Raw genomic sequence first — 26094 nt, forward strand, 5'->3', positions numbered from 1 at the left:
CTCCGCCCCTGGAGCAGCCGTCCCATGAGTCATAAAGTTTAATGTCCTGCCCAAAGTTTAGACTCGACTGGGGCGAAACTTTTTCTCCCCCCCCTCTGTCTCCCTCTTCCAAAGTGAGCAGCGGAGATTTATCCTGCCAGCAATCAGAGTGCTCCATTCTGGCCCAAACTACAACTTTAGCGGGACTCGTTGTTGTTTTTCCTCGCTGCTCGTCGTTCGACATTTTGTTGAGTTTCTAAGGTTGGAAAAGTTCTGGTTCGGGACGAAGGACGGACGGCAAGAGTTCCAGATATGCGCTTTGTTGTCTCCTGGAGAATGCCCGCAAGAAACAACCGCAAAGCTTCGACGTCCTGTGCACACTTCGACAGCTAACTAACAACTTTTTTTGTCGGGGCAAAAGTTTAGGATGAGCCGGGACAACTTTGACTAAACGCTGTCGACATTCTTGCACATTTCCTGCTGCGTGAAAATCCAAGGAAAACAAATCCGGGAGTCGATTTTTTTCCCCTTCTTTCGGGGGTTTGTTTTTTTTTCCTCCACAACTTTTGTTCGACTTTTCGGGGCAGATGGATCCGAGCCAGAACAACCCTCCGGCCGGACACCAAGTCGTCCACGTCCGGGGCGACTCGGAGACAGACCTGGAGGCTCTGTTCAACGCCGTGATGAACCCCCAAAATAACATGGCCACCTCCCTGCCTATGAGGATGAGAAAGCTGCCCGACTCCTTCTTCAAACCACCCGAGCCCAAATCCCACTCCAGACAAGTAAGTCGTCGTCCGCCCCCGGGGGCCTCCGAAATTCGGCTCGGCTGGGTTCCGATCCAGACAGCAGGCCCATCCCCACTCCCCCCTCGACCCCTTTAACCTACTTTACCCCCTCCTCAAATTGCATCTATCCCATTAATGTCTACATAACCATCCAACTTGATGTTTAGGTGTAAATCTGTCGAAAAACTAACAAATCAACCAAAATGGATCTATTCCTATGAACAACAATCCCTTGCCATTTTCTGAAGTAATGCTAAAAAAGTGTTTTTTCCAACGCAATTTATAGCTAATTTGCAGGATACAAATCCCCATTTTTGCCCTGTTTGTGCCCATTTTCCTCCCCCACCCTTAAACCCACAACTGTTGCTGCTCCCCTTTGGAAGTTGGTGGAACATTGCGCATGCGTGATTCCCCCCTCCCCCGACTCCAACCCCATTCTACCCTCCCTCTTTCCTCCTCCATCCCTCTCTGCCAGCCCCCCCACTTCCTTTCTGTTCCTTTCCGTTCCTTGCAGGGCCTACTATTCTACACAGACAACCTCCCAATATAGATATAAAGTTGCAATTAAAACATAAAGAATGTCGGAAAAAAAGTTGCCACTGCCGTTTTATCGTATTTTAAAAATAGAGATACGCTGCTGGGAGGTCATTTGGGTCCACCCAACATACAATCTAACCATTTTGTGCTAGATCAAAACGTGGTTTCTTGTCAGGGCTGAAGAAATGCGTCGTCTTGTGTCATAACATTTTCAAGGCGATACAATTAAAAGGGCGTGGATCTTTTTATACTGCCAATTTATGAATAGGAGATGGTACAAATGTAAAAAAAAAGCTCTCAAAAAAGTCTACATGGAGAATATTACAAATTGCACTCCACTACCAAACTTAAATGAAATGTTGCAAAAACTTTGACATGTTATCAGTGTTACAAAATGGCATTTTATGAAGGTGAAATATTACATACAAAAGTTGTCTCTAGTGTGTACGCAGCCTGAGATGCTAAATCCGATACTGTCAAACAAAAATGGTAAATCAGTGCCAACGATCCCCCCCGCTTAACTTGGTTGGTGAAATGAAAGTACTTTTTTGAATGGAACTAGACATTTGTCGCCGACAACATGGCCACTGAGTCGTCACGCATTTAGATAATTAGATGCGTGGTGACATCATCACAAAGTTTGCAAATTCTTAGCTGTCAAACATCAAAAACTTCTATACATCAGTTGAAATAGTTGACATTCCAAAGAGCAGCGGTTTCTAAACTTTTTAAACCAAGCAATTTAAAAAGAATACTTTGGTGGATACAGTAGCACTGAAGGCCACTCGTCAACAACACGATTCATTCCATAAAAAGTTGGTTGCAACATACTGTAACGTCTATGCAAATGTACGTAAATATTCCAAATCTATATGTATTTTTAAATGCTTTGATTGGAAATACTGTTGAACTGTACAAGGAAAAAGGGGTGTAAGAAAATCCTTGTAATAAATATAATTGTAGCAGACTTTGTAATATCCGCAAATATTGTTGTTAAAAAAATCAATACAGTGGTACCTCTACTTATGAACATCTCGACATATGAAAAAATAATGTTACGAAACGCCTCAATGGGGAAAATTCTGTCTCTTGATATGAAAGAAATTCATGTTAGCAAATGCAAAATCTAAGAAATTCAATCACTGCCGAAACGTAAATACAGTTGTAGCTTCCTGTATTTTATTTTGAAATTGGCGCAATAGAGTTGCTCTTCCACTGGCTCCAAACACTCCGCTTGGCTAGGTGTGTGCCGACTCTCCATGATGCTTTTGGTGTGCCTTTAACCCTCGTACGCCTCGTCAAGGAGTTCTGTCACGCGTAAAGGACACTTACCATTGTATGGTGAGTTTTTACAGCGTGCTCAATTCACCTTTATTCTTGGTTAATCATCATGAGGCCCCAAAAAAGTGATTCCCATGGCGAGTCAAAAGAACTTATCAATCGAAGTAAAAGAGGAGATGATAAAATGTATTTATTTATGAAAATGGGATATCATAAAGGAATACGAGAGAAATAATTGTAATGGTTTAATAAATCATTTCCTTTTACTTTTTGAGACATATTTGGTTCTGAGTTGGTACGCTTTGCACATCTCGTCACATTTTCTGAACCGCTTTATCCTCACTTGGGTTGCGGGGGTGCTGGAGCCTATCCCAGCTGACTTCACAGGCCACAAGGAGACAAACAACCATTCATGCTCACACTCATACCTAGGGGCAATCTAGAGTGTCCAATCAGTCTACCATGCATGTATTTGGAATGTGGGAGGAAACCGGAGTACCCGGAGAAAACCCACGCAGAACATGCAAACTCCACACGGGTGGACGGAGCTGGATTTGAACCCAGGTCCCCCACTGTAAGGCAGACGCGCTAACCACTCATCCGCCGGGCCGCCCGGTATTCTTTGCTATTTTTTTAAAAGATCTTGGAATAGATTAGGGCATTTACATGTAATATGCAATTACTTCCGAAAAAATTCCTTCAAATTCCGAAACCAGTTAATTTTATAAGTAGAGGTTTCCACTGTGTTGTATCATCATGAAATTGGTGATTTAAACCCTACTTAGGAAGTGATTCCAACTACTAGTCGTACTCGTTCTACATTTTGTTAAATAAAGGAAACAAATTGGTGATACTGGAAGTTCACTTACTGGACCTCGTTGGCAGGCTAGCACAGACGTGGGCAGCGGCGGCACGCTCACTCCGCACCACGTGCGCGCCCACTCGTCGCCCGCCTCCCTGCAGATGGGCGCCATCTCTGGGGGATCCCTGTCCGGGATGCCGCCGCCGGGCGCCTCCCCCCAGCACCTGAGACAGTCTTCGTATGAGATCCCCGACGACGTGCCGCTGCCACCGGGGTGGGAGATGGCCAAGACGGCCTCGGGCCAGAGATACTTCCTCAAGTAAGAACGTCAACTCTCCATTACTGGCTTTATTTTAACTTGAAAAGCTTTATGCTTTAGTCACACAAAAAACAATTTGACATTATGACTCAATACCAGCTTTCCAAGTGAAAATATATTTTATTTTTGTAACTGTCTGTGGAAATGATTGAGTCAAGGGCTACCAGCAACAACTGGTATATAATTTTTTTTATCCATCTTTGGCTTTACCATAACTTGCGTCACAGTCATATTACGTTGCTTTAAAATTTGCCCAAAGCAAAAAAAAGGGAGGAGTAATTGGGGTTATAAGTTTGTCTACACCACTCCCAGGAGGTAGGTATGCTGTTATTTAATATCATCTATTTTTACATTTATTTTAGAAAGTATAGACAGCGTAACTGTTTAATATACCAAAAAGGCCTTGCTCTTGATTTTGATATTTAAGTATGTCAAATCCTTTTTAAATGGACTGGCTGGCAGTGAATGATTATATTTCACTGGGTGTCTTGTCCAAATATGGATATATGATTTACACCCTTCGATCCATCTATACTTAATCTTTTAGATATAGCGTTTGGTTATGAACTATTCCAGCAACACAAATCACTCTCAAAATTGTCAAAAACATAAAAATGGCTTTGCCAGCTTAAGGTCAAATGCAACTGATTTTGTACATTATGCTAACGGTCATTTGCAGGCTCGCTATGGCGCACAATGCCAGACGGTTTTCCCGCATGCACGTAATTGTGGGTTATTAAATTTTGCCAGCAAACAAGACGGGCCGTTAGCATAGCGTTCCTCGGGTTTCGCCGCGGAGACAAAAGGTCCACTGTGGTGGTCTCGGCGGATACCACTCTGTCAGCAACGTTTGCTTACCTGCGTATCTGGACACCGCTCGCCGTCGGAGAGGTAGCGGATTAAGTCAAGATTCACGGATGTCACTTTAAACCGGACAACCTGATTGGTGGCCAGCCATTCGCATGGCACGAGGAGACAACCATTCACGCTCACACTCATACCTTGGGGCAATTTAGAGTGTACAGCCTACCACGCATGTTTTTGGAATGTGAGAGGAAACCGGAGTACCCGGGAAAAACCCACACCAGCTCAGGGAGAACATGCAAACACAGGAGGACCTACCTGGGATTGAACTCACGACCCAAGAACTGTGCGGCTGACGTGCTAATCATTCAGCCGCCAGGTTGCCCATAATAAATAATAATTTTGCAAAAGTCATATTGAGAAGAAAATCACAACGTTTTTAAACTAGGGCTGTTTCGATCAAATATTTTTGCACTCAAGTACGAGTCTAGGTCACCTGATTTGGAGTACCGACCGATACCTTGTTACTTTATTTGCTTCCAAAACCATACTTATTTGTTTCTTTTGACAATATCCCTGTCGATCTTGATTATTTTGTTGCTTTGTAGCTATTACAAAAATCTTAAGAACACTTTTTTTCTACCCAATTGCATTCTTATAAAAATGTGAAATGTTGTCTTGAGGCATCATCGGTTTATCCAACAAACCACATTTTTTTAAATGTCCATTGCTGTCAAAATTTGATAAAAGTGCTCCACATTTGGGCAACCTCAGACTATTATTAACTGTGGGACTTTAAACCAATTGGCCCCATCATTGGGTTTGTCCCAGAGAACAAAAACAAAGCGATTGTCATAAAAATCTGACTATAATCTTGAACACATGCAACCCTGTTTTGGAAAATACACAACCATCTTGTTACATTACGCTAATGTTTCCCTTCCTCAGAAACTCCGTCACTTCTAAATACCTCTCAAAGGACGTAATTTTTAATGCGAGTGACCTACCGCCTCGCTGTTACATCATGATTCTGGAACATCTCATTTTGACGCCAGAGCTTGGCACTTTTCTATCTCTGGTGCAACAAATTCAACCAAAAAAGTGACTACACAAACACAAAACTCCGACTTATAAAGGATCAAAAGCGAGATTTTGCTGCCAGATGTGGGAAGCGTTCACATCTGGACCACATCTGTAGCCTTTCAAAGAAATTTGTGTCTTGAAGATGGTGGGGGGTAGTGTTTTGCAGACTCTCCCAGGACGGCTGATGTTGTTAAGAAACTGATCATTATTCAATTTGGCGAGATAAATAAGGGTTCCAGTCGGATAAAAGCTGGTGGTTGCATTATTGGTTTCTATAGGACTCAAATTTGTGCGTGTTTGTTAGACATCAGCAATTGGTTGTTTTTTGTGTTTTTTTGGTGTCAGCACCATCTCATTTTCATCGACCTTAATTGAAAGGAGAAACTATATGTAAAAATGCATGTTTTTCTTGCCATTGACAGTAACAGATGTGCAATTCTGCATTGGCTTTGACTGCCCGTATTTGAGTGCCACTGACGGCGTTAGATGTCCAATTAATTTTGACTGGGAGGGGCGAATGAAAACACACAGACACACAGTCAAAATAAAATGGACGTCTAGCACCGTCAATAGCGGGCCAATATTTTAACAAACACTATTCTAGTAGAAAGATTTGGTCTAGCTCAAGGGTGTCAGACTCGGGTTGGTTCGCGGGCCGCTTTAGCGTCAACTTGATTTCATGTGGGCCGGACCATTTTAGATATAATATTTAGATTTTTTTTTATAAATGGATTAAAAGCCCTGAATATTCAGTTTTTATAGATCTAAAACTGTTTATTTTAGCCTTTTTATATATTTTTAGATTTTACAAAATGATTTTTGAACTAAAAACAGAAAAAAAAAATTAAAAAATTACAATTATTGATTTAAAAGGGGGAAAATCAGGAAATCTAATATACATCTATACTCCATTTTAATTTGATCCTAAAACAGTAAGTCGGCACTCATGATTTACTTTCCGGGCCCCCGGATTTGACCCCCGGGCCGTCACTTTGACACATGTGGTCTAGTGGAAAATCTTGGTAGCACCTGTCAATTCCTTTTATTAAACAGAAAACCGGAAAGGAAAAAATACAACGCTAACATCGAAAAAAAAACGACTATATCCACAGTGATGTCTTGAAAAACAAGCAAAAGAAAATCACACGTCACACCGCCGACACTCGATCCTTAGCACAGACGGCCTTCGGCTGCCTCTGCTAGAAAAGACACTCCCCTATTTTTAAACGGGCTGACTCCGACACCCGAGCGTCGAGGCCGAGCAGCGAAGAAGGGGGCGAGCAGCACTTCGGCTCACGTTTCCGTCAGTTGTCCCCGTATCAATCCGGAATTCCCTCGGCAGTTGTTTATGAGCGCGCCATAGGAAGGCGGCGTGGTGGGTGATGGGCCTAAGAGTGGCGGCCACCCCACGGACGCCGACGTCCTTTAAGAGCGGCGACATCAATAGAGAGCCGACGCGCTGTGACGGGCCTTCTTTTGTGCCGGCAGAGTTAAATGGCAGCCGTGTGGAGACGAGCAGAAAATCAGGGGGGGTTCTTTTGTCCTGCTGCTGAAATAGTGATCTTTATTCACACTGTGGGCTTTCCTAAAATACTAGCTGACTCACTTTTTGACTGGATATTATTGCAAAAAATCTTTCGGAAAAAAAAAAAAAAACCAAGAAAATAATAGATTTATCTCTGTAATCAGCCATGTCCTATGTAAGTGAGTACCGTGTTTTTTGGACCAGCCAAAGAACACACTACAGTAGATTGGGTGTATAACGCTGCCGATGCTAAAAAAAAATGGAGAAGATTGCGGCTTCTTTTTGTTACATTGTAATCTAAATGGCAGATTATAAATACAGGGTAATTGGAGCAAGGCCTCCAAGAGCAATTAGGCTGTGGCTAGAGTTGCACAATTGTTGCATGAGAAAGGAAAACACCTCCAATTTAAAGAGCGCTCCAACATCAACAAAGTCTGTTGACCTTTCCTCCTCTTTCTTCCAGCACTTAGCTGTGGCCTTTGATTTATGGCAGCAGGGAGGTTGGGTCACCTTGCTTAGTGCTGGTTGACTGGGGTGGGAAGGGGGGCGGGGTGGGTCGGAGTGAAGGGGCCGGGTCATAAACTAATGAAGGTTTCTAATTTAGACACACCGGCCAACTAGGAGGTGTAATCACTGTTTCCGGACGCTTATTAAATGCAGCTTTCAATGAGCTTTTAGTCCGTGGGAAGTTGGAACTAAGCTTCTTTGGCGGGGGGAGGGTGGTTATTGTCCGGCAGTGCGTTGATGGCTGCTTTTGTTTTCGCCCAATTGGATTTTAAACACTTGGGAAGGGCCGACTTTTCCCGCGTCCCCTTGTTTTGTTGTGGGGCATCACAAGGAGTCGCATTTAATTATTAGTTAGTTGTTTGATTTTCAAAAGACAAATTAAAACGGTTGATTAGTTCGGTATTGGAAGGGTCGTGTGAAGCTGCTCTACCGTGGCAATTATTGTGACAATTTAGATGAAAATCGTAATAATCTTCAAAATTGAAACAAATTTTTTAAATGTTAAAATGTCATTTTTCTACGTAAAACTTTCAAGATTAGCGACATAGCGAGCCAGTAATCGGATTTCACCCCGATGGTAAAGACCCCGCGGCCGCCCAAACGGCGCTCGGGAAGTCGGCATCGCGGGCCTGTGTGAAGAACTCATTTGGACTAACTTTGTGTTTGACAAACTTTTGCTTTATTGACCACACACACAGACAAGACCCTTCCTGTTCAACTGGGGGGCCTGTCAGCTCAGCACACAAATGGGACTGTGAGAAAGTCGAGCACCATGTTTACCAGAGTCTTGATGTGACACCTCTGTCCCAGACATCAATACCTCTACTGTGAGTTGGGCGCATCTCTGGCCTGGCTGGGAAGTGGGTCCACTCAGGTGGGACCAGGGGTCAAAGTTACCCAAAGATTGACTCTTTTCCAGTTAGGGAATCATAATTTTTTTAGTACTGTTGACTAGCCCTCTCAGTTAAACTTCGTGGGAAATAAATATTCTTACTTTTTCCGTAGAAAAACAAAATTGGATGAACCAGTATATATTCATTCATTTCCCGTAAGGGGTTCCTTGAGACAACTTATTAAGCTAACACAAACCCGTGTTTTGTGAGAAAAATGGCAGTGTCCAAAGCTCCACACTCCCCACTTTTTAGAACATCTTGTCGAAACAAACGCCTCTTCAAAGGGAAACTTAAAGCCACAATGGGGTCACGTAGGTTGCCCCAATAATCTCTCTTGATGATGTCCTGCTGATAGAGAGCCAACCAGGCATCCCTGGTCAAACCAGAGCCGAGGTGGTCATCCCCATCTTAGGGGCCTGATTACATCTGCCCCCCTCAGTGGACTCTTTAGTCAGCGGCTTCGACCACCTTCCGAGCACGTACCCCAACATTGGGAGCAGATTCGGACATCTTGTGATCTCCGAACAGAGTATTTTTCTTGACCAAAATTCACGTTTGGGCATTCGACTCACAGACCTGACCATTGTTTTGTATCCTTATGATTCGGTCGCTATGAGCAACAGAGTAAGTTACAGATAGCCTCAATGAAAACAATCTGTCAGCCTCCTCAGCAGGACATTATAAATAACACTCAATAAACGCTACCTTGATAAGTGGGCTATCCGTCACGGACACGCCAAGATTACGGGCAAAACAAGAGTCATTGCTTTCGACTCAGCCGAGAAAAGCAACCCTAACCCAATGCAACCATAATCGCTGAAATAAATAAATAAATAATAGGACATGGCAGCCCATGGGATAAAAATCACTACTTCATTCTCCACGCCTGCTTTTTCAAAAACAAGCAGCCGTTTGAGCGGACACAAATAGCACAACGCCGGGATCTTATCCCCTGCCTAAAGTAAATCTGCTTACACGTGATTAGCGCTGTGTTTGTCAGCATATCCGCATCAAAATACCTCAAGTTAGCCACCAATCCGAAACCTTTTATTCAAGTTAATGTAGTATTTACAATCGATTTTGAACAAGATTACCCTCAAAGGAAAGTAGCGATCAAACTAGGCTAAGCTTGACACGTTGAAGCTAAAATTGATTAGTTAGGCAGCAACCTGCCGTTTGGTGGTTTTTCCCCAGGGCAACAGAGGTCAGGGAAAGTGTGCCGTCCCCCACCTTATTCAGGTAAAGACTGAGAAAACATTGAACAGTTGCGACCGCTGTCTGGGTTTGAAGATCAAATCCTCACAGCAACTGGTGCGTCGTCCACACCCCGACAGTTGCTCCCACGTTTTTCCTGCCTTGCCTTTTGGCTTGCCGGAAGCAGTTCGATCCATATCGGGCTGGTTGAATGAATAATCTTTTAGATTTACAGCCCGGTGATGAATTACCGGGAGCTTGTAACTCATTGACCTGCTCTCCGGTTTACCAAATGTTTTGAATACAGACTGTGAGGCGGAAAAGATTGGATTTGATTGCTTATTCCTTTGATCATCAACTTTTTTGTCAATTTAGATGACAAGTGACTTGATCTGAAGGTCAATAAAAGAAGAAAAAGAGAAAATTTGATTGGATCTTAGTTTGGAAGCATATGACAAGTGTGTAGTTTAAAAAAAGTCTTATTTTGTAAAATGTGTAATATCTTGTAAAAAATATTTTAGAAAATTGTAACAAAAAAATCCCAACCAACACCATTAAGCTAAGTTTTGTATTTAAAATAATTTAAAATGCAAAAAAACAAAAAACAAAGCAAAAGATTAACCCAAAACATTTAGATACATTTAGAATTTAAAACTGGAAAAAATGTCTCTTGACCTGGTTTTACCCTGAATATTTTTTTTATTTTTTTTTAAGAATCTAGAATCACATGACCAATACCATTCAATTTGATTTCACATTGACAAAATATTTTTAAATAACAAAAACGACAATCTTTGAAATGTATTTAGGGTAAATAAAGCAGTTTTTTTGCAATTTCTTATAACAATTAACTTTTTATACATATAATCTATAACTATAATTTTTATAATATTTTAAAGTAGTGGGATTTCATTATGTTCAGCCCAATAAAAATCATGCAGAAGGCCCACATAAGCCACACCGACATTTAAACGGAGCGTAAAAGAATGGAAAAGCATAAATAATTGTAGTTAATCATCAAAGCTTCATTTTGTCACCCCGGCGCTTCACCGCATTCTTTCCCCGTTATAATAAATGTCATAGTTTCCCTAATGAGAAAAGGGGTGGCAGGGCAGACTATAACGGGACCCAGGCAACTCAGGCAGCCAATCACGTTACACGGGGTAAAAAGCATCCGTGGATGTTTTTGCCCCTCTTTCAACCCATTTCTCCATTGGACAGTTGTCTCACCCCGCTCCCGGTGACCCCTTTTTCTCAAGGGGGCCCCTTCAGTCTGAGCATGTCCAGCTACTTTGCTTGCTTTGCTCTGTGTATATGTGTGTGAGTGGGGGCCGCGAGAGGGAGGGGGGCCAGGGATTTGGCAGCTCCTTTGATCAGTAAAGCATAAACAAGAGGGGGGCTTCAAAATGGGTTGCATTGTGCAGCGGAGGGTGGTAGGGGTTGGGCCGGGAGGCCAGAGGAGGAGTGCTGAGTCAGGCCCTCTCGCTCTCGCTCTCTGGTCCCCTGGGACCGAGGGCTCGATGGGCAGGTTGGGATTACGGCTAGAGTAAAAACTAACAATCTGATGACGTTTGAGTTTTTATTTTCAAACCGGGGTAAGCAATAAATTGATCATGTTTCAGTTTCGCTGAGGGAAATGACGTCCAATCTATTTGAACTGGGAGGGGCTGGTCTTCCCAGTCCGAATAGATTGACTTTCTATAGCTGTCAAAGGTAGCCAATGAACAAGTCAAGCTAAGACAGCTATGAATTGAGTTATCTAATCGGTAAAATAGGGCGCACGTGAGGTCTTATAAATTCTTAAATGGATTAATTTTTTAATATTCTAAGAATTACAGATTTTTGGGGGGTTGAGGTTGGCTGTGTAGTTTTGCAATATTTTTTTCCCAAGTGCTCTTTAAAGGCCTTTTTTAACATTTTAAATTTCACTTAATGAAGAGCGCTGTTAAATGTTAAATGTGGATGCCAAACTACATTTTTAGTTTGACAATTTTGAGTGAGTGCTGGGTTAATCAGTTAGGAGGGCATGTTTTCAAGACACAAGTTGCATCCTTAAAAAAGATTCCCCAACCAAGTGGGTGCTTGGATAGAAGTTAGTTGGTTGGTTTAAGGTAGTCGGTCATGTTGCAATCACAGGAACTGGGCGGTAAAAATCCCCCCAAAATTCCCAGACCAGTTTGCTGCTTGGTTAGGGAATCGGTCGTTTAGCTCGCCGGCCATGTTGTAAACACAAATTGCTTCCCTGTTGTAAACAATCTTCCGTATTTTTGGTTTGAACGGATGGGGGTCCCACCAAAAAAAAAAGACCATGAATGGTGTGGGGTTTTAGGTCGTAGCTCAGTCTGCGCTTTTGTCAAGCAGGTGAAAGCTTTGTAAATGTGGCGCCAGATTGTTAAAGCCGCTGACACTCCACAGTGTCCGAGGGGGCTTCCAGGAAAGGGGGAAAAAAAAAGAAGGACCCCCTGCGTTGAGCCCTGGGACTGACCCTCCCTCTATAGCGAGGGTCCCGCTCCGGAGAGGAGGGCTTCCTGTATTAGCTTTCCATCTTAATCAAGCAACAAGTACCAACAAAGCACTAATTATCAATGCCTTCACAGACTCCGTGCGACACAATACCCCCCGACACCCACTGCAACCCCTCCTAAAGCCCCTACGGCTCCCCCCACACTGCCAGGCAGAGAGGAGCCGTGAAATAGATGCAGCAACATTATTCCGCCCTTCACTTGTTGTTTTCAAAGCCTGTAGACGGCCGCGCCTCACCTGAGGCCACGCATACCTTTTTCTACTCCGGCCAAGCAAGCACTTACACCAGGTTTGAAATAAAAAAAATAAAAATATATGTATATAATCCAACGATGGAAAATTCGCATCATGGACAAAGTGGGCAAAATACCCTGCTATCAGTAATATTGCCAATAAAAATAACACGGTCATTTCTGTTTTCTAACTGGAGTGGCAAGACCCAAAACACTAACAAGTTAACTCACTAATTTAGACCCTACATTATTTTAATTGCACGTACATCTGAAAGCGACCAAAGAATTAAAGTCTGATTCATCCAAACATGGCAAAATTTGCAGCCGCAATTTTGAATTGATCAGATTTTGAGCAAAACATTGTGATCAATCGGAAGGAGCATTTACAATTATGCAGACCACACAAAATGATGTGCTGGGCCAGATTTGACCCCCTGGGCCGTGGGTTTGACATCCCTGCAGTACGTGCAGTATGTCTTAGCAGGAATGCTTAAGACTGCTCTCGTGTGAATTTCAAGTTTGTAAAAGTTTAACTCATCATCTGCCATTGACGGCGATACACATCCAATCCATTTGACCAGCCCATCCCAGTTCAAATAGATTGACCATCCATGGCACTGAAACGTAACCATTCACTGTTTCCAGTTGAAGTAGTCGCCTACGAATGGTCCGCTTTTCTCCATTGTACCGATTTCCCCAGAATTGACTGCAGACATGTTTTCCAGCCGTACGTAAGTTGATTTTGGAAGCTTGCCGAACGGCTCCCATTGTCCTGTTGAAAGCTCTCCGTCCGACTGACTCATCGGTTCCCGCACGTGTCCGACCTCCACTTTGAACTCTCCCCAAACTGATTGTCTTATCTTTTTGTCTTTTTGCAGCCACATTGATCAGACCACCACTTGGCAGGACCCCCGCAAGGCCTTGCTCCAGATGAACCAGGCTCCGCCGCCCAGCTCTGTGCCAGTTCAGCAGCAGAACTTGATGAACCCGGCCAGTGGTATGTTATTAGTTTGAATTTCCAGGTTTTTTAAAAATATTTCTGTGCCAAATATGTTATTTGAACTGTTACAATGAATTGACTAGCTGGGCTTGCGACTTATTTTTCTTACATTGACGCTATTGAAACAAACCTTGCAGAAAAAAGAGAAAATCAAATCACAACTAAAATAATTACATTCGTCATGTTGGGTGAGCAACTTTATTAGCTGTAGAAGTTTATGCAAAATACATTTTTTTTAAACTTTTATTTATGTGCTGCACATTTGATATGTGCTTAGCACATCTGCGGTTTAGTCAAAGACGTTAATTACTTTAATACAGATTTGTCAATCCCAAAATTTAATCGGTGCTTGGTATAGCTCGGAAAGATTCAAATGGAAGATGTGGTTTTTACAGGCGTGGGTTGAGTAGATTTCTCTGCATCTTTAAATGCACATGATTACTACAGCCTGGGCTTATCTGTACTTTATGCTAGTCGCTACACGTCAGCGTGGCTCGGTTTAGCTCGCAGGACTTGGCACAGCTTGGAATTTGCCTCGGGTGAGTCGAGACCAAGGTAGAACGTGACGGGTCCTGTCTGACATGTTTTTCGCAGCGGCGTGCTCCCCGTCTTACGTATTACGTCTTTTCAAAATGCGGCTGGTGGCAAAATCTGCTTTTGTTGATGGCGGATGAAAAAAAACAATAGGAACAAATCTGGGATGGGAGAGTTTTAATTTTTTTCAATTTCAGCTACAGCTGTCCAATTCCTGGGCAGCCAATCTGCAGTCAGTACACAAGCCAGCAAAAGGTCAATTTAAAGATGATTAGGGGGAGTTACGTCATATGCCTTGTCCGCTCTCCCCCAGGTCCCCTCCCTGAAGGTTGGGAACAAGCGATTACATCAGAGGGTGAAATTTACTACATCAACCACAAGAACAAAACCACTTCCTGGCTGGACCCGCGACTCGACCCCCGCTTCGGTGAGTTCCGAAGTGAAAGATGGACATTTATCGTAAACAGAATGCAAAACGTCATAGCTGTCGTCATAGAAACGTCAACTCCCCACTCTTCGCGTGAAGTTCCTCGCAGCTGTAGCGCTCTTACTTTGATTTTATTTTGGACTGCTCCATGCCCCCCCCTACTTTCCACTTTGCTGCTCTTGCTCTAAAGCAGCACCTAACCTTTTGTCAACCATTTTAGTGTTGGAACAACAGCTGAGTTGGCCATTAATCCTAAAAAAAACCGCACACACACACACCCTCCACTCTCTGTTCTAGCCAAGCTAAAGTTTGACAGGATCTTTTCTGTGGCATTAGCAGATAAGTGACAGGACTCGGTGCTTGTGATAACACTCCAAAAAACAAAAAGCATTCACCTTCAGTAGTGTCAGCACGCCATTGTTTGTTTGGCGTTAATTTATGCCACAATTCTACTAGCGTAATGTAAAATACCATACATAAAACGTGTTGGAAGCGTAAAAACATTTTTTTTTGCGTAGGAAAGTGTGTTTTTGGAATAAATTCACAATTATTTAGCGCCTGCTGATTTCAGGTTACAAGTATTCTCAGCCAATCAGGAGGCAAGATGCAGAGAAAATTCTGATTGAGTACTTATTGCATACACATAGGTACAGTAAAACGAGAAATAATTATGTCACGAGCCGTTGATAAAATGGCTGCCATTATTTACAAAAAAACTGGCTTTTACGAACACCCGTCTCCCCTATTTACCATCAGAAAAAAAAAAAAAATTGATGTTTTTCCACTTTTTTTACCCAATGGAATGCCCATAATAATTGGTACTGTCTCTCCTGTTAAGGTATCATTTGATACCTGCTTTGAAGACCTTTAGCTTGTAGTAGAAAGTTCTAAAACGCTGCTCACAGCGGAACATATTCCTCCACGCCGAAACGGGCTGCCATGCAGGTGTCCAATCGCCGACCAGCTGCTTTGATAATGAAAGCTAATTTAAGCTCGTAGGAGAAAAGCAGCAGAGCGCCTTTAACGGGGCCTGTTGCCGGCTGTTTCGCACATACACCACCATCCAACACCCCCCTGCTTCTTTTCGTGGGGCCCAGCGAAGGCACGGCCTCGTTGTGCTGTCGCTCCAGACAGACTTGAAACTCAGCCAGGTCTCTTTATTCTGCACTCCAACTCTTAATCTGTTGCAGACCTTTTCAGTAAAAGAACTCAAATGTGTGTGTGTGTGTGTGGTGTAGGGGGAAAGGGGGCAGGAGTAAGTTGGATGGGGGGGCTCAGATTCAATGTTTGAGAGAAAGAAAGGAGAGCGAGGAACAGAGGGAACATCCAGACGAGATAAGTGGGAGTTGTCGAGAGGGGGGGGAAAAAGAGGCCAGTGTGGACACGTTGTATTCTCTGCAGCAAAGCGTTAACTAGCTACCTCGATAGCTTCCAAAGCTTCTTTGTTAAATGCGGCCTACGTGTCGTGTGACGGTCTTCCGATTCTTCTGAAAAGTTGTCAGGGAGCAGTAATATAAGTTGTAAAGCGGCTTTTCATTGGGTTTTGCGGCCGATTTTTCTCTAATTGCCGTAAAAGTAGTTGCGGTAAGTCAGTGCCTCTTTGCAAAATTAAAGGAGGCGTGTGAAATTACTTTAATGTTGGCAAACAAAAATGTAATACAGACAAATAAACAAGTGACTTGTGATCGGACCTCATGATTGGAAAACGACGATGATGCATCATGAATTCATTAACTGAAATTATGATGTGTTGGAGGTCAAATCCATTTTACCTGGGAGATCTGGCCACAATTATTGGCTGTTGTGAACAAGTTGTGTGGGGTTGCAAACCTAATTAGCTATCTATTATAATACTATTTATTTAGTTTTAATAGTAATGCATTAACATTTTGTACATGTAAATTGGGCTTGCATGGTTTTTTTATTGTCTGTGTGTGTGTGTCTGGGTTTATGATTACTTGATATCGCCGGTGTTGCTGGCTCGTTGTGTTGCGGGTGAGCGTGAAGAAGACAAAAGGCAGACGGCATTAACTCGGTCTCTTATCTCCCTTGGCTTGGCAGCTACGGCCCCCCTTGTGTTGCTAGTACAAGCCCTCTGAAACACACACATGCACACACACTTGTGTGTGCTATCAGGCTGGCCCTGAAATGAACCTGTCCTTCGCTCCTATCTCGTCCACTCACGCAAAGCTTGTTCGCGGGGGCGATTTTTCTCATTGTTGCCGCATGCTCGCTAAGCTAGTTCGGCTTTACTGTTTCGTCTGCGAGACGGGCCTTTATTTTGGTTTATTATGTCATTTCTACACTAAAGGGGGGGCTTTGAAGGACATGGTGCAGAGTATTATAGAAGCATGACCTACCTCCGTGAAGGCCGAAGAAGCTGAATTTGTGTTACATTGATGATTAATATTATTGCACTATTATTGATATATGAAAAGGTTTTTTTTTGCCAAATATTTGGGAGGTGACAGCACAAATTGAAGTGGAGAAAAAAAATAAGTCAGAAAACGTTCCACGTTATTTACATTACTTTTGTTCAACATTCAATATTTATTTATTTATTTTAACTTAACTCTTTTGTTGTTATTGCCTCCTGATAGAATGTAAAGTTAACCAAAATATTTTACATTTAAAAATATTTATTTGCACGAAACCTAGCTGGAATTGTTTAGTGGTGAGTTGTCACCATCTCCAATGAACCAAAACAAGAATCCACCATATGGTTGGCAATAAAGTGAGTCAGGTGTTATGAATTTGAAAACGGATGCCACAGTATTTTAATCAGTTTCACTGTCCACACTGAAGGCAGTCATCATTTTGTTGGCTGCTCATTTAACTTTTTGGCTGCCATTGATGGGCATCCTTTTAGTCACTGGTAGATGATCCATGGGGAGGAGGGGTCAAATTAACTTTAGCATCAATAAAAGAATGATTCAGTTAAAAATGTATCATCACAATGGCCAATGCATTACTTATTACAGGACTCTTGGGGGAAAAAACAACAACAACCAAAGTGCAAGTATAATATGTTTTAGAGATGTCCCAGATCCGACATGTGAACGAAATTCAGGCCCAATCACGTCATTTTCATAAGATCGGAATTGGGTATAAAAAAAAAAAGATAGTTTTAAAATAATGTTGCTCCATTCAGCAGACATGTTTGCTCAGTGGTTTGATTTACAATAGCCTAAAAACACGCGTGACTACAAGATCACATCCAATTTTGCGAGCAAATCCGATATGTTTTGAGATTCCAATAAAATAACCGATACAAAGTATCACTAATTGGGACATCCCTAATATGTTTTTCTTTTTTAAAGAAAGTTTTCCTACATTTGCGAGTAAACTAGTACCTTACTCGGCGGAGGGAGCGAAGCTTACACTGTGTGTGGCAAAGATAAGAAGCGGAGAGAAGTAGCACTCTCTCCCATGACTGCATGCATGTGGGAGTGGAGAGGAGGCGGCGGCTCCGTGACTGTGCGGGTGGGGCCAGGGGGGCGGCGTCGGGTTAGCTAAGAGCGGGAGGCCAACGGGTGGATGCGCCCGGGAGTCGGGCGGGGAAGTTTGCGGTGGGCCCATCGGTGCTTCCCAGGGAGCGCCGTGGGCCGCGCTCCATTCAGCTGTGGGGAGAGTGTAAACAGACAGTGATTGAATGGCGATGAGGAAGATGCCGGGGGCGGGCGGGACAGCACAGGGGGGCCTCCAGCCCCCCTGCATGGGCTTTGTTGTGGTCGGGCCCTCCGGCGCATAAGCAAACAGCGCACGCATTTACTGTTACTACACCGCTTGTGGTCGGGTGCGTTTGCTTGTCTCGTTGATAAAAATACAACCATGACCTATTTTGCATGCATAGATTACCCCTAAGCTTGTTTATTAGAGGACCACTCTCATCTTCCCTGGGGGCTGGAAAATAACAAAGATGTGGCTGAGGAACAGCTGTGTCTCCAATACGCAACACAATTTTTGTTGTGACGTTGTTGTCACCGGGAGGGCCGTAAGCTGGTTTAACCGCTGAATGGAATCATTGCTAAAGGGAAAAGTGCCCAAACTTTACAGACATCTGGATAATCTTATGTTTTGAATGTAACACTTATTGGCCACATTTATCATATTTGATACATGATCTTTTTTTTCACTGTTAAAATTGATGGGGTGGTACGGTGGACTAGTGGTTAGCGTGTCGGCCTCACAGCTAGGAGCTTGTGTGGGTTTTCTCTGGGTACTCAGGTTTCCGCCCACATCCCAGAAACATGCATGGTATACTGACTGAACACGTTAAATCATAGGTTTCAAAGTGGCGGCCCGGGGGCCAAATCTGGCCTGCCTCATCATTTTGTGCGGCCCGAGAAAGTAAATCATGAGTGCCGACTTTCTGTTTTAGGATCAAATTAAAATGAAGAGTATAGATGTATATTAAATTTCCTGATTTACCCCCTTTTAAATCAATAATTGTCATTTTTTGATCAAATTTTTCTGTTTTTAGTTAAAAAATCATTTGGTAAAATCTAAAAATATATTTTAAAAAGCTAAAATAAACATTGTTTTAGATCTATAGAAGACTGAATATTCAGGGCTTTTAATCCATTTATATAAAAAAAATCTAAATATTATATCTAAAACAGTCCGGCCCATGTGAGATCGAGTTGACGTTAATGCGGCCCGCGAACCAACCTGAGTCTGACACCCTTGCCTTAAATGAATGAGTGAAAAACTGATGTATTCATTCATTCAAATACCTGCTTCTGATTGGTCGTCATTTTAAAGAAGTAACCTGGTAGCCATTCAAACAATAGCTGACATTGCCTCATTTTGGGTGTTGTTTCAGAAACAATATATTTTCATAATAATACACACTCGCAAAAGATATTTTTTAAGCATGCTGAATCAAAATATCCATTTTAAATATTCCCAGGCCTTCATATCTACTGATTCAAAAGCCTGTCAAAGTGTTTTGGTCGTCAATCGCCGTCAGTGGCAAGACATCAACAACAGTCAAACATTTCTCTGTAACTGCATAATAATTTAATAAGCTCTGAGTGTTCCCTTGGTGCGGTTAAATTGCGCAAATGTACCTTATAAAATGTCCCGCTGATTGCATCAGAGGAGCCTCAATGTGAGATAAAGACACACAGCCAATCAGTTTTGTTTGGACGGAAACAATAAGTCACAATGAAGAGGATAAGTCACGACTGATGCAACGTGGCCCGGCAACAATACCGGTCTTAGTCAGCGAGTGGGAGGGGATCAGGTCTTACAGGAATTGTACTTGTTTGGAAGCGCGAGAGCGTCGGGACTTCCTTTATCCGACACAACCTGCTGTACTGGCTTGCCTCCAGCTTTCTTTTCCGTCAGAGGTGAACTTGCAAGTCCTGTTGTGCAGTTTTTTTTTCTTCCCTAAACATGACCAAGCACTGAAAGCCTTGCTCTTATGAACCCTCACGCGAACGCACGCTTCCGTTCACTAACTTGAATCACACCAAGAGATGAAGAGATGGGCTTTATGCAGCCCTGTAGTAGGAAATGAGGATCATTTGACTATGTTTACAGGCTATTTTTAAAGCAGTGGCGGATGCACGTGTGCAGTGTGTCATCATGGTCAACAGTTGTTTTTGTTTAATGCCTTTCTTATAATCGTATTAGTCTCATATGCAAGTTTAACTATTAATCTGCTCATGTACTCATTGCACAAAAATGCAGTTTTTTCTTTTTTTGTAACATGCAAAATGCCACAGGAAGGCGCCAGATTATGCAATTTTTTTTTGCTTTTTGTAAAGTTACCGTATTTTCACGACTATAAGGCGCACCGCATTATAAGGCGCACCCTCAATGAATGACACATTATTTTTTCCATATGTAAAGTACACTGGATTATAAGGCGCCCTGTCTATTTTGGAGGTAATTTAAGACTTTTAAGTGCGCCTTATAGTCGTGAAAATACGGTATATTTGATAAAAGGTGGAATATAAAGGTACAGATAATGAAGGAATGAATGAGTTATTTTCAATATTGCATTGCCTATAAAATGCAATGGAAACTAGTTACATTTACCAAGTAATTGTTTTTTCCGCCCTTTTAATTGAGTTCTACATTTAATTTTAATATGCTGTACTTACCCTCCTGTCTCCTATCACAGCGCTGAACCAGCAGAGGATTTCCCAGAGTGCACCTGTGAAGCCAAGTGGTCCGCTACCCTCTGCCACCCTCGGTAGTGTCAACCAACTCCGACTGCAGAAGATGGAGAAGGAGAGGCTGAGGCTGAAACAGGAGCTGCTCAGACAAAGACCTCAGGTCAGGATTTCGGCTCTTCAAATAATACATTTCATTAATTATAATCTCTTGTGCAAATAAAGAAGTCTAAAAATGTCCCAGCAATAAGTAAACAGCACGGCAGCCCACCCCGATTGTTTTGCTTTCGACAAGCTCACTCTGTTTTCAATTAAAAAGCGTGTCATGTAAACATCCCCGAAACATGGAGATGTTTTCAGAAATGTTTTGTTGCAATTGGACGGGCAGCGGCGAACGCTGTCGTTTCACAGCAGCACATCTGGAATAGCCTTTAAGTCCTGACTCATCTCGCTCGGACTTCCAAAGCCGGCTTTGATCGACCTCTGTTGTTACGCCACGTAGCCACCGAGTCTCGTGACTCATCGGCGCTGGTTTTACCACTTCCTAGTGACGCATCGGCGCCTCCTCACGGAGACGTGCGGGCCTCCAGTTCAGGAGTTTACTCAAGGCAGCGTCCTGATACCGCAATGGCTTTATGATGAGGATAAATGAGCGCCGCTAGTGACTTTGTTGACCCACTTGGCTATCACCGATTGTTTTACATTGACAGGCTTTAAACGTGATTTGATGAGCCAGAAGAAGGACACTGGGTTATTGTGTAGTTTTCATAGGTCCGTATTTTCCGGAATATAAGTGGCTGGACCTGCGACTCATAACTCAAGTCCGACTTGTTTTTTTTTTCACTCTGACTACCGAAAGCCTGTTATGTTTTTTTACGCTATAGTCATCTGACTAACAGTTATGTTAATAAGTGCTAATTAAGGCTATTGTTCTCCATTTCGCTATTGTTACTTAAAGGCACATGTGTCAAAGTGGCGGACCGGGGGCCAAATCTGGCCCGCTGCATCATTTTGTGTGGCCCGGGAAAGTAAATCATGAGTGCCGACTTTCTGTTTTAGGATCAAATTAAAATGAAGAGTATGGATGTATATTAAATTTCCTGATTTTCCCCTTTTAAATCAATAATTGTAATTTTTTAATCCATTTTTTCTGTGTTTTTAGTTCAAAAATCATTTTATAAAATCTAAAAATATATTAAAAAAGCTAAAATAAACATTGTTTTAGATCTATAAAAAAACTGAATATTCAGGCATTTTAATCCAGTTCTTTTAATACATTTATTTAAAAAAAATCTGAATATTATATCTAAAATGGTCAAGCCCACATGAAATCGAGTTGAAGTTAATGCGGCCCGCGAACCAACCCGAGTCTAACACCCCTGCTTTAAGGTATATCCGTGCTTGGTTTCTTAACAAATATAAAATTGCCCTCCCAAAAATGCGACTTGTACTCCAGTGCGACCTATATTTTTTTCCGCCTCTTCATTGTGTATTCTTTGGCTGATGCGGCTTATACTCAGGTGCGACCTATAGTCTGAAAAATACAGTAAACATGCTCTGAAAATACCCATGAGCAAGCCAATATTTAGGATTTGGAGTGATTGTTGGTCTTTTCGGTTCACAGGAGCTTGCTTTGAGGAACCAGCTTCCGGTCAGCATGGAGCAAGATGGCGGCACCAACCCCGTGTCCTCCCCCATGGCCCAGGACGCCCGCACCATGACCGCAAACAGTTCGGACCCATTCCTCAACAGGTTGGTCGGGAAACTACTTTACCTCCTCCGCTTGATTTGCTCGCCTGAGTGGAGAGAAAGACCGAGTGGGCCGAGAGCACGAGTTCCAGTCCGCCGACGGGCCGAGCTCATCTAAAGCCCACCCCAACCCCCCCGACACTCACAATAGCCTCATTCATGTGGCCTCTGCCGAACTCTGCCTACATATTTCTCCTCTGCTAATTAGAGTAGCTCGTCAAATGTCTTTTCTTCATTGTCCCTCTCTTTCCGTGTTTCCCCCCGGCGTTTCCGATAATCCTAACTTAAAAAAAAAAAATACAATGCAGATATCATACGTTTAACAGTGGTTTCCTGTTTTATCCCTCAGCGGGACGTACCACTCCAGGGACGAGAGCACAGACAGCGGCTTGAGCATGAGCAGCTACAGCGTCCCTCGCACCCCTGACGACTTCCTCAACAGCGTTGATGAGATGGACACAGGTGAGGACGCGCCGTGCCTTCAAAAAATAAATAAATAAAAAGGAATCAAAATCAAATCTTTCTTTTGGATTTGGCCATCACAATAATTTTATTTATTGGACACACAGTTAAAAATTTTTTTTTTTTTTGAATTTTCAAAATGAATTGGTTCCACCCTTATTATTAGCTGGCCACCAGTTCAGGTTGGCTGGGCTAGGCTCCAGCACCCCCCCCCCCCCCCCGCGAACCTTGTAAAGATAAGCGCGTCCAAGCACGATGACTACTTGCCTACATTTCGTCGGGTCATCAGAATACTGAGCGCTGAGCTTTGTCTGTGACAGCTCCGTGTTGCTTACTAGTGGATGGGAGTAAAACTGCAGCCACGCAAAATTCGAAAAACGCAAAAAAATTAGAAAATGCAAAAAAACGGGAGGAATACTGCCAACATTTTCCCCGCCTTCTGACCTTCTTTTGTGGAGTCTGTATGTTTTTTTAATAGTAAGTTAATCACAAATCTAACTTTTGGCAGGTTCGCACGCTTTCATTGTTTTATTCAAACCCGTAAGTGATCACTCGTGACCTCGTATACATTTCAAGATGAGCAGATAAATGCTTTTATGTTATAGTTATTTAAAATCACCGTGCGCCACTCTAAATCCTGAGCGACAAACAACCATCAAAACGATCAACCACACAAATTATTTCCATATTTTGTTTATTTGACAGTCCATTTTTTTTTGGTTGGCGCAGGTGACCCTCTCCCGAGCTCCATGGGTACACAGCCCAGCCGCTTCCCCGACTATCTGGACGCCATCCCGGGGACGGACGTGGACCTGGGCACCCTGGAGAGCGAGAGCATGGCGGTGGAAGGCGAGGAGCTGATGCCCAGCCTGCAGGAGGCGCTGAGCTCCGACATCATCAACGACATGGAGTCGGTGCTGGCGGCCACCAAGCTCGACAAGGAGAGCTTCCTCACGTGGTTATAGAGGGGGGACCTCCCGTCCGGCGTCCTCCTCTTCCGGCGCTTTCGACACGAGACATTTTACACGAGCCCGCCTGTGTACTCTGTGGCAGTATTCTTCTGGTCTCTCTCCGTCTCTTCGCTCTTTCCATTTGTCTGCGTCTTCAAGGCTGGCCCATGAGCAGACAATTACGCAAAGGGTCCCCCCCTCCCCCAAGCTCCATCTCGGCCCCCCTAACCGCGGTTAGCTTTAGCTTCCGCCTTTTAGTTTGGAACCAAAAATGATGTATTTGACAAACGATACGGATTTGGAGTCTAGCTATCAAGAGGACCCCTCTCTCCGATTTAAGACAGGTGAAGGTTTTTCCCGAGGGGGGTGGTCCGCGGGGGCCAACCACATCGCTGCTTGGCTGTGCCAGCGTGTTAAGTTAAACTTTTTTTGTTTTTGTCATTAGATCAAGTGCCTTCAGCTTTTGTTTTAAGAACGCGAGCAACTCGAACAACTTTCTTCACTCTCTCATTTTCTTAACTTGATTTTTAAACGCCTTTTAACGGGATGTAGGGATTTTTTTTAGCGTCTATATTGCAGTCTTATGGGCTTTTAACCCTAGTTTAGTATTCTTGGACCTTTTTTTTTAGAGTACAAACATATTTGATAGCTTAGATTTCTATTATTTTGTCTTTTTTTTAAACTTCACATGAAGAAAAACATTGATGATTCTCTTTTAGCTCCTTGGACCATTGTTTTAACGCAACGATTGCAATCTCGTGTCTTTCCACGACAAGTATTCCTATACCAAAAGAAAAAAAACAAGAAAAAAAAGAAATTTTAAGTCTGAAAGATGCGAAAAGACTTTTTGGGGGGCAGCTCGGACGTGTCGGAGCAGGTTTGAGGTCGGGTCGGCGGCGGAGAACGAAGCTAACCGAGATTCGACGTTTTTCTTTCTTTTTTTTCGGAGGAATAATTAAGAAACAATCAGATACGATCTCAGTCAAGATTGTTGTGGCAGATTCCAAAGATGTTTTGTTTGTAATGACAACTTATTTTGCTTCCAGTTTCACAGTGATCTGTTAATCGGCCTGTGGATGAACAAAATGTATCATAAGCTAGCGAGGAGAAGACGAAAAACAAATGGTAGTAGGTTTACCAGAGAGATTTTTTTGATTTCTTACTTTTTTTTTGTTTTTTAGTTGTCGGACAATGACGTTCGTTCGGAGTGACTAACCCTGAGATTTTTAAGGATTTTGTGATTTGGAGTTTTCGCCGATTTTCTGATGTTTACGTCGCGTCGTGGCGCCGATTTGAGTTCTAACCTTCAGTATCCTTCGGTAGCATTAACTTTGGAACTTGATGGAACCATTTTATATCGAGCAAAGAACTGTTTTTATATACTATTTACACACACCTTGCGAGAACCTCTTTCTAGAATTGATTTGACTTAAATCGATGAATTTGAAGTTGAGCAAACAGTGTTGGTGAGATTAATAAAGCAATAAAATGAGTGGTACACTACAAGGGCTTTGTATTGAACGACTACGCTTTTCAGTTTGGATGCAAATCGGCGTTGGGTTTCTGCCTAATTTAGCACGGATCTGTCGTCACATTAATTAGCTTGTTGACTAGCCGTAGAACTTATTACACCAGTGAAAGAACAACAAATGTTCGTATTAAGAATTTTTCTAAATGCACATGAAATGAATTCATATTCAACGATGATCTGTTTGTTTTGTTTTTTTTGATAGATATGTGCATGTTTTAGAACCATAAAATCTGTTACATTATATAAATATATATATATAAATATATCACTTCTTATACAAACGTTTAAATTGGCTTGAAATAAAGTATATACTTTGTGGTAATGCTTTGTGTGGATTTTTTTTTATTTATATTATAAGTTAAAGAAACGAACACATTTGAAAATGTGAGAGTTAAGTTTAAATGAAACATTACCGACCAATGAAATTTGGCCTATGAAAATTGGATTGCAACATGATTAATAAATGTTTAAAACTGTTGAAACCTGTATCGTCACTAATATAAAATACAGTATGTCTAATAAGGCTTTTATTTGCTTAAAAAAGGAGTATTTATAGTAAGGCTATTTTTTGTGATAAAAAGACCCTTTGCACTAAAAAATATAAAGACCATGTATAGTAAGGTTTTATTTGTTAAAAATAAGACTGCATAGGATGGTTTTCTTCATAAAAAAGACCATATATACTATGTCCTTTTTAAAAAAAAAAGCCTTACTATACTATTTCGTTTTTTTGGGGAGAAAAAAGCCTACTATACTATGTTTTTTTTTTTTTTTAAGACCTTACTATACATGTCGTTTTTAAAGAAAAAAGCCTTAGTATACTATGTTGTTTTTGAAAGAAAAAAGCC

The 26094-nt window shown here is 42.3% G+C and overlaps 1 protein-coding gene across 1 annotated transcript; it reads left to right on the forward strand.

Annotated features, from left to right (window-relative positions):
- On the forward strand, nucleotides 1-25568 carry yap1 (Yes1 associated transcriptional regulator). Its single transcript, XM_077611244.1, has 8 exons — nucleotides 1-764; nucleotides 3471-3706; nucleotides 13347-13465; nucleotides 14316-14429; nucleotides 20563-20717; nucleotides 22179-22306; nucleotides 22653-22765; nucleotides 23495-25568. Exons 1-8 carry the CDS (start codon nucleotides 567-569, stop codon nucleotides 23728-23730), a joined length of 1299 nt encoding a protein of 432 aa, XP_077467370.1. The 5' UTR covers nucleotides 1-566; the 3' UTR covers nucleotides 23731-25568.
- The last annotated feature ends 526 nt before the right edge of the window (nucleotides 25569-26094 follow it).

Source organism: Stigmatopora argus, chromosome 10 (genome assembly GCF_051989625.1).
Source record: "Stigmatopora argus isolate UIUO_Sarg chromosome 10, RoL_Sarg_1.0, whole genome shotgun sequence".
Taxonomy (NCBI): domain Eukaryota; kingdom Metazoa; phylum Chordata; class Actinopteri; order Syngnathiformes; family Syngnathidae; genus Stigmatopora; species Stigmatopora argus.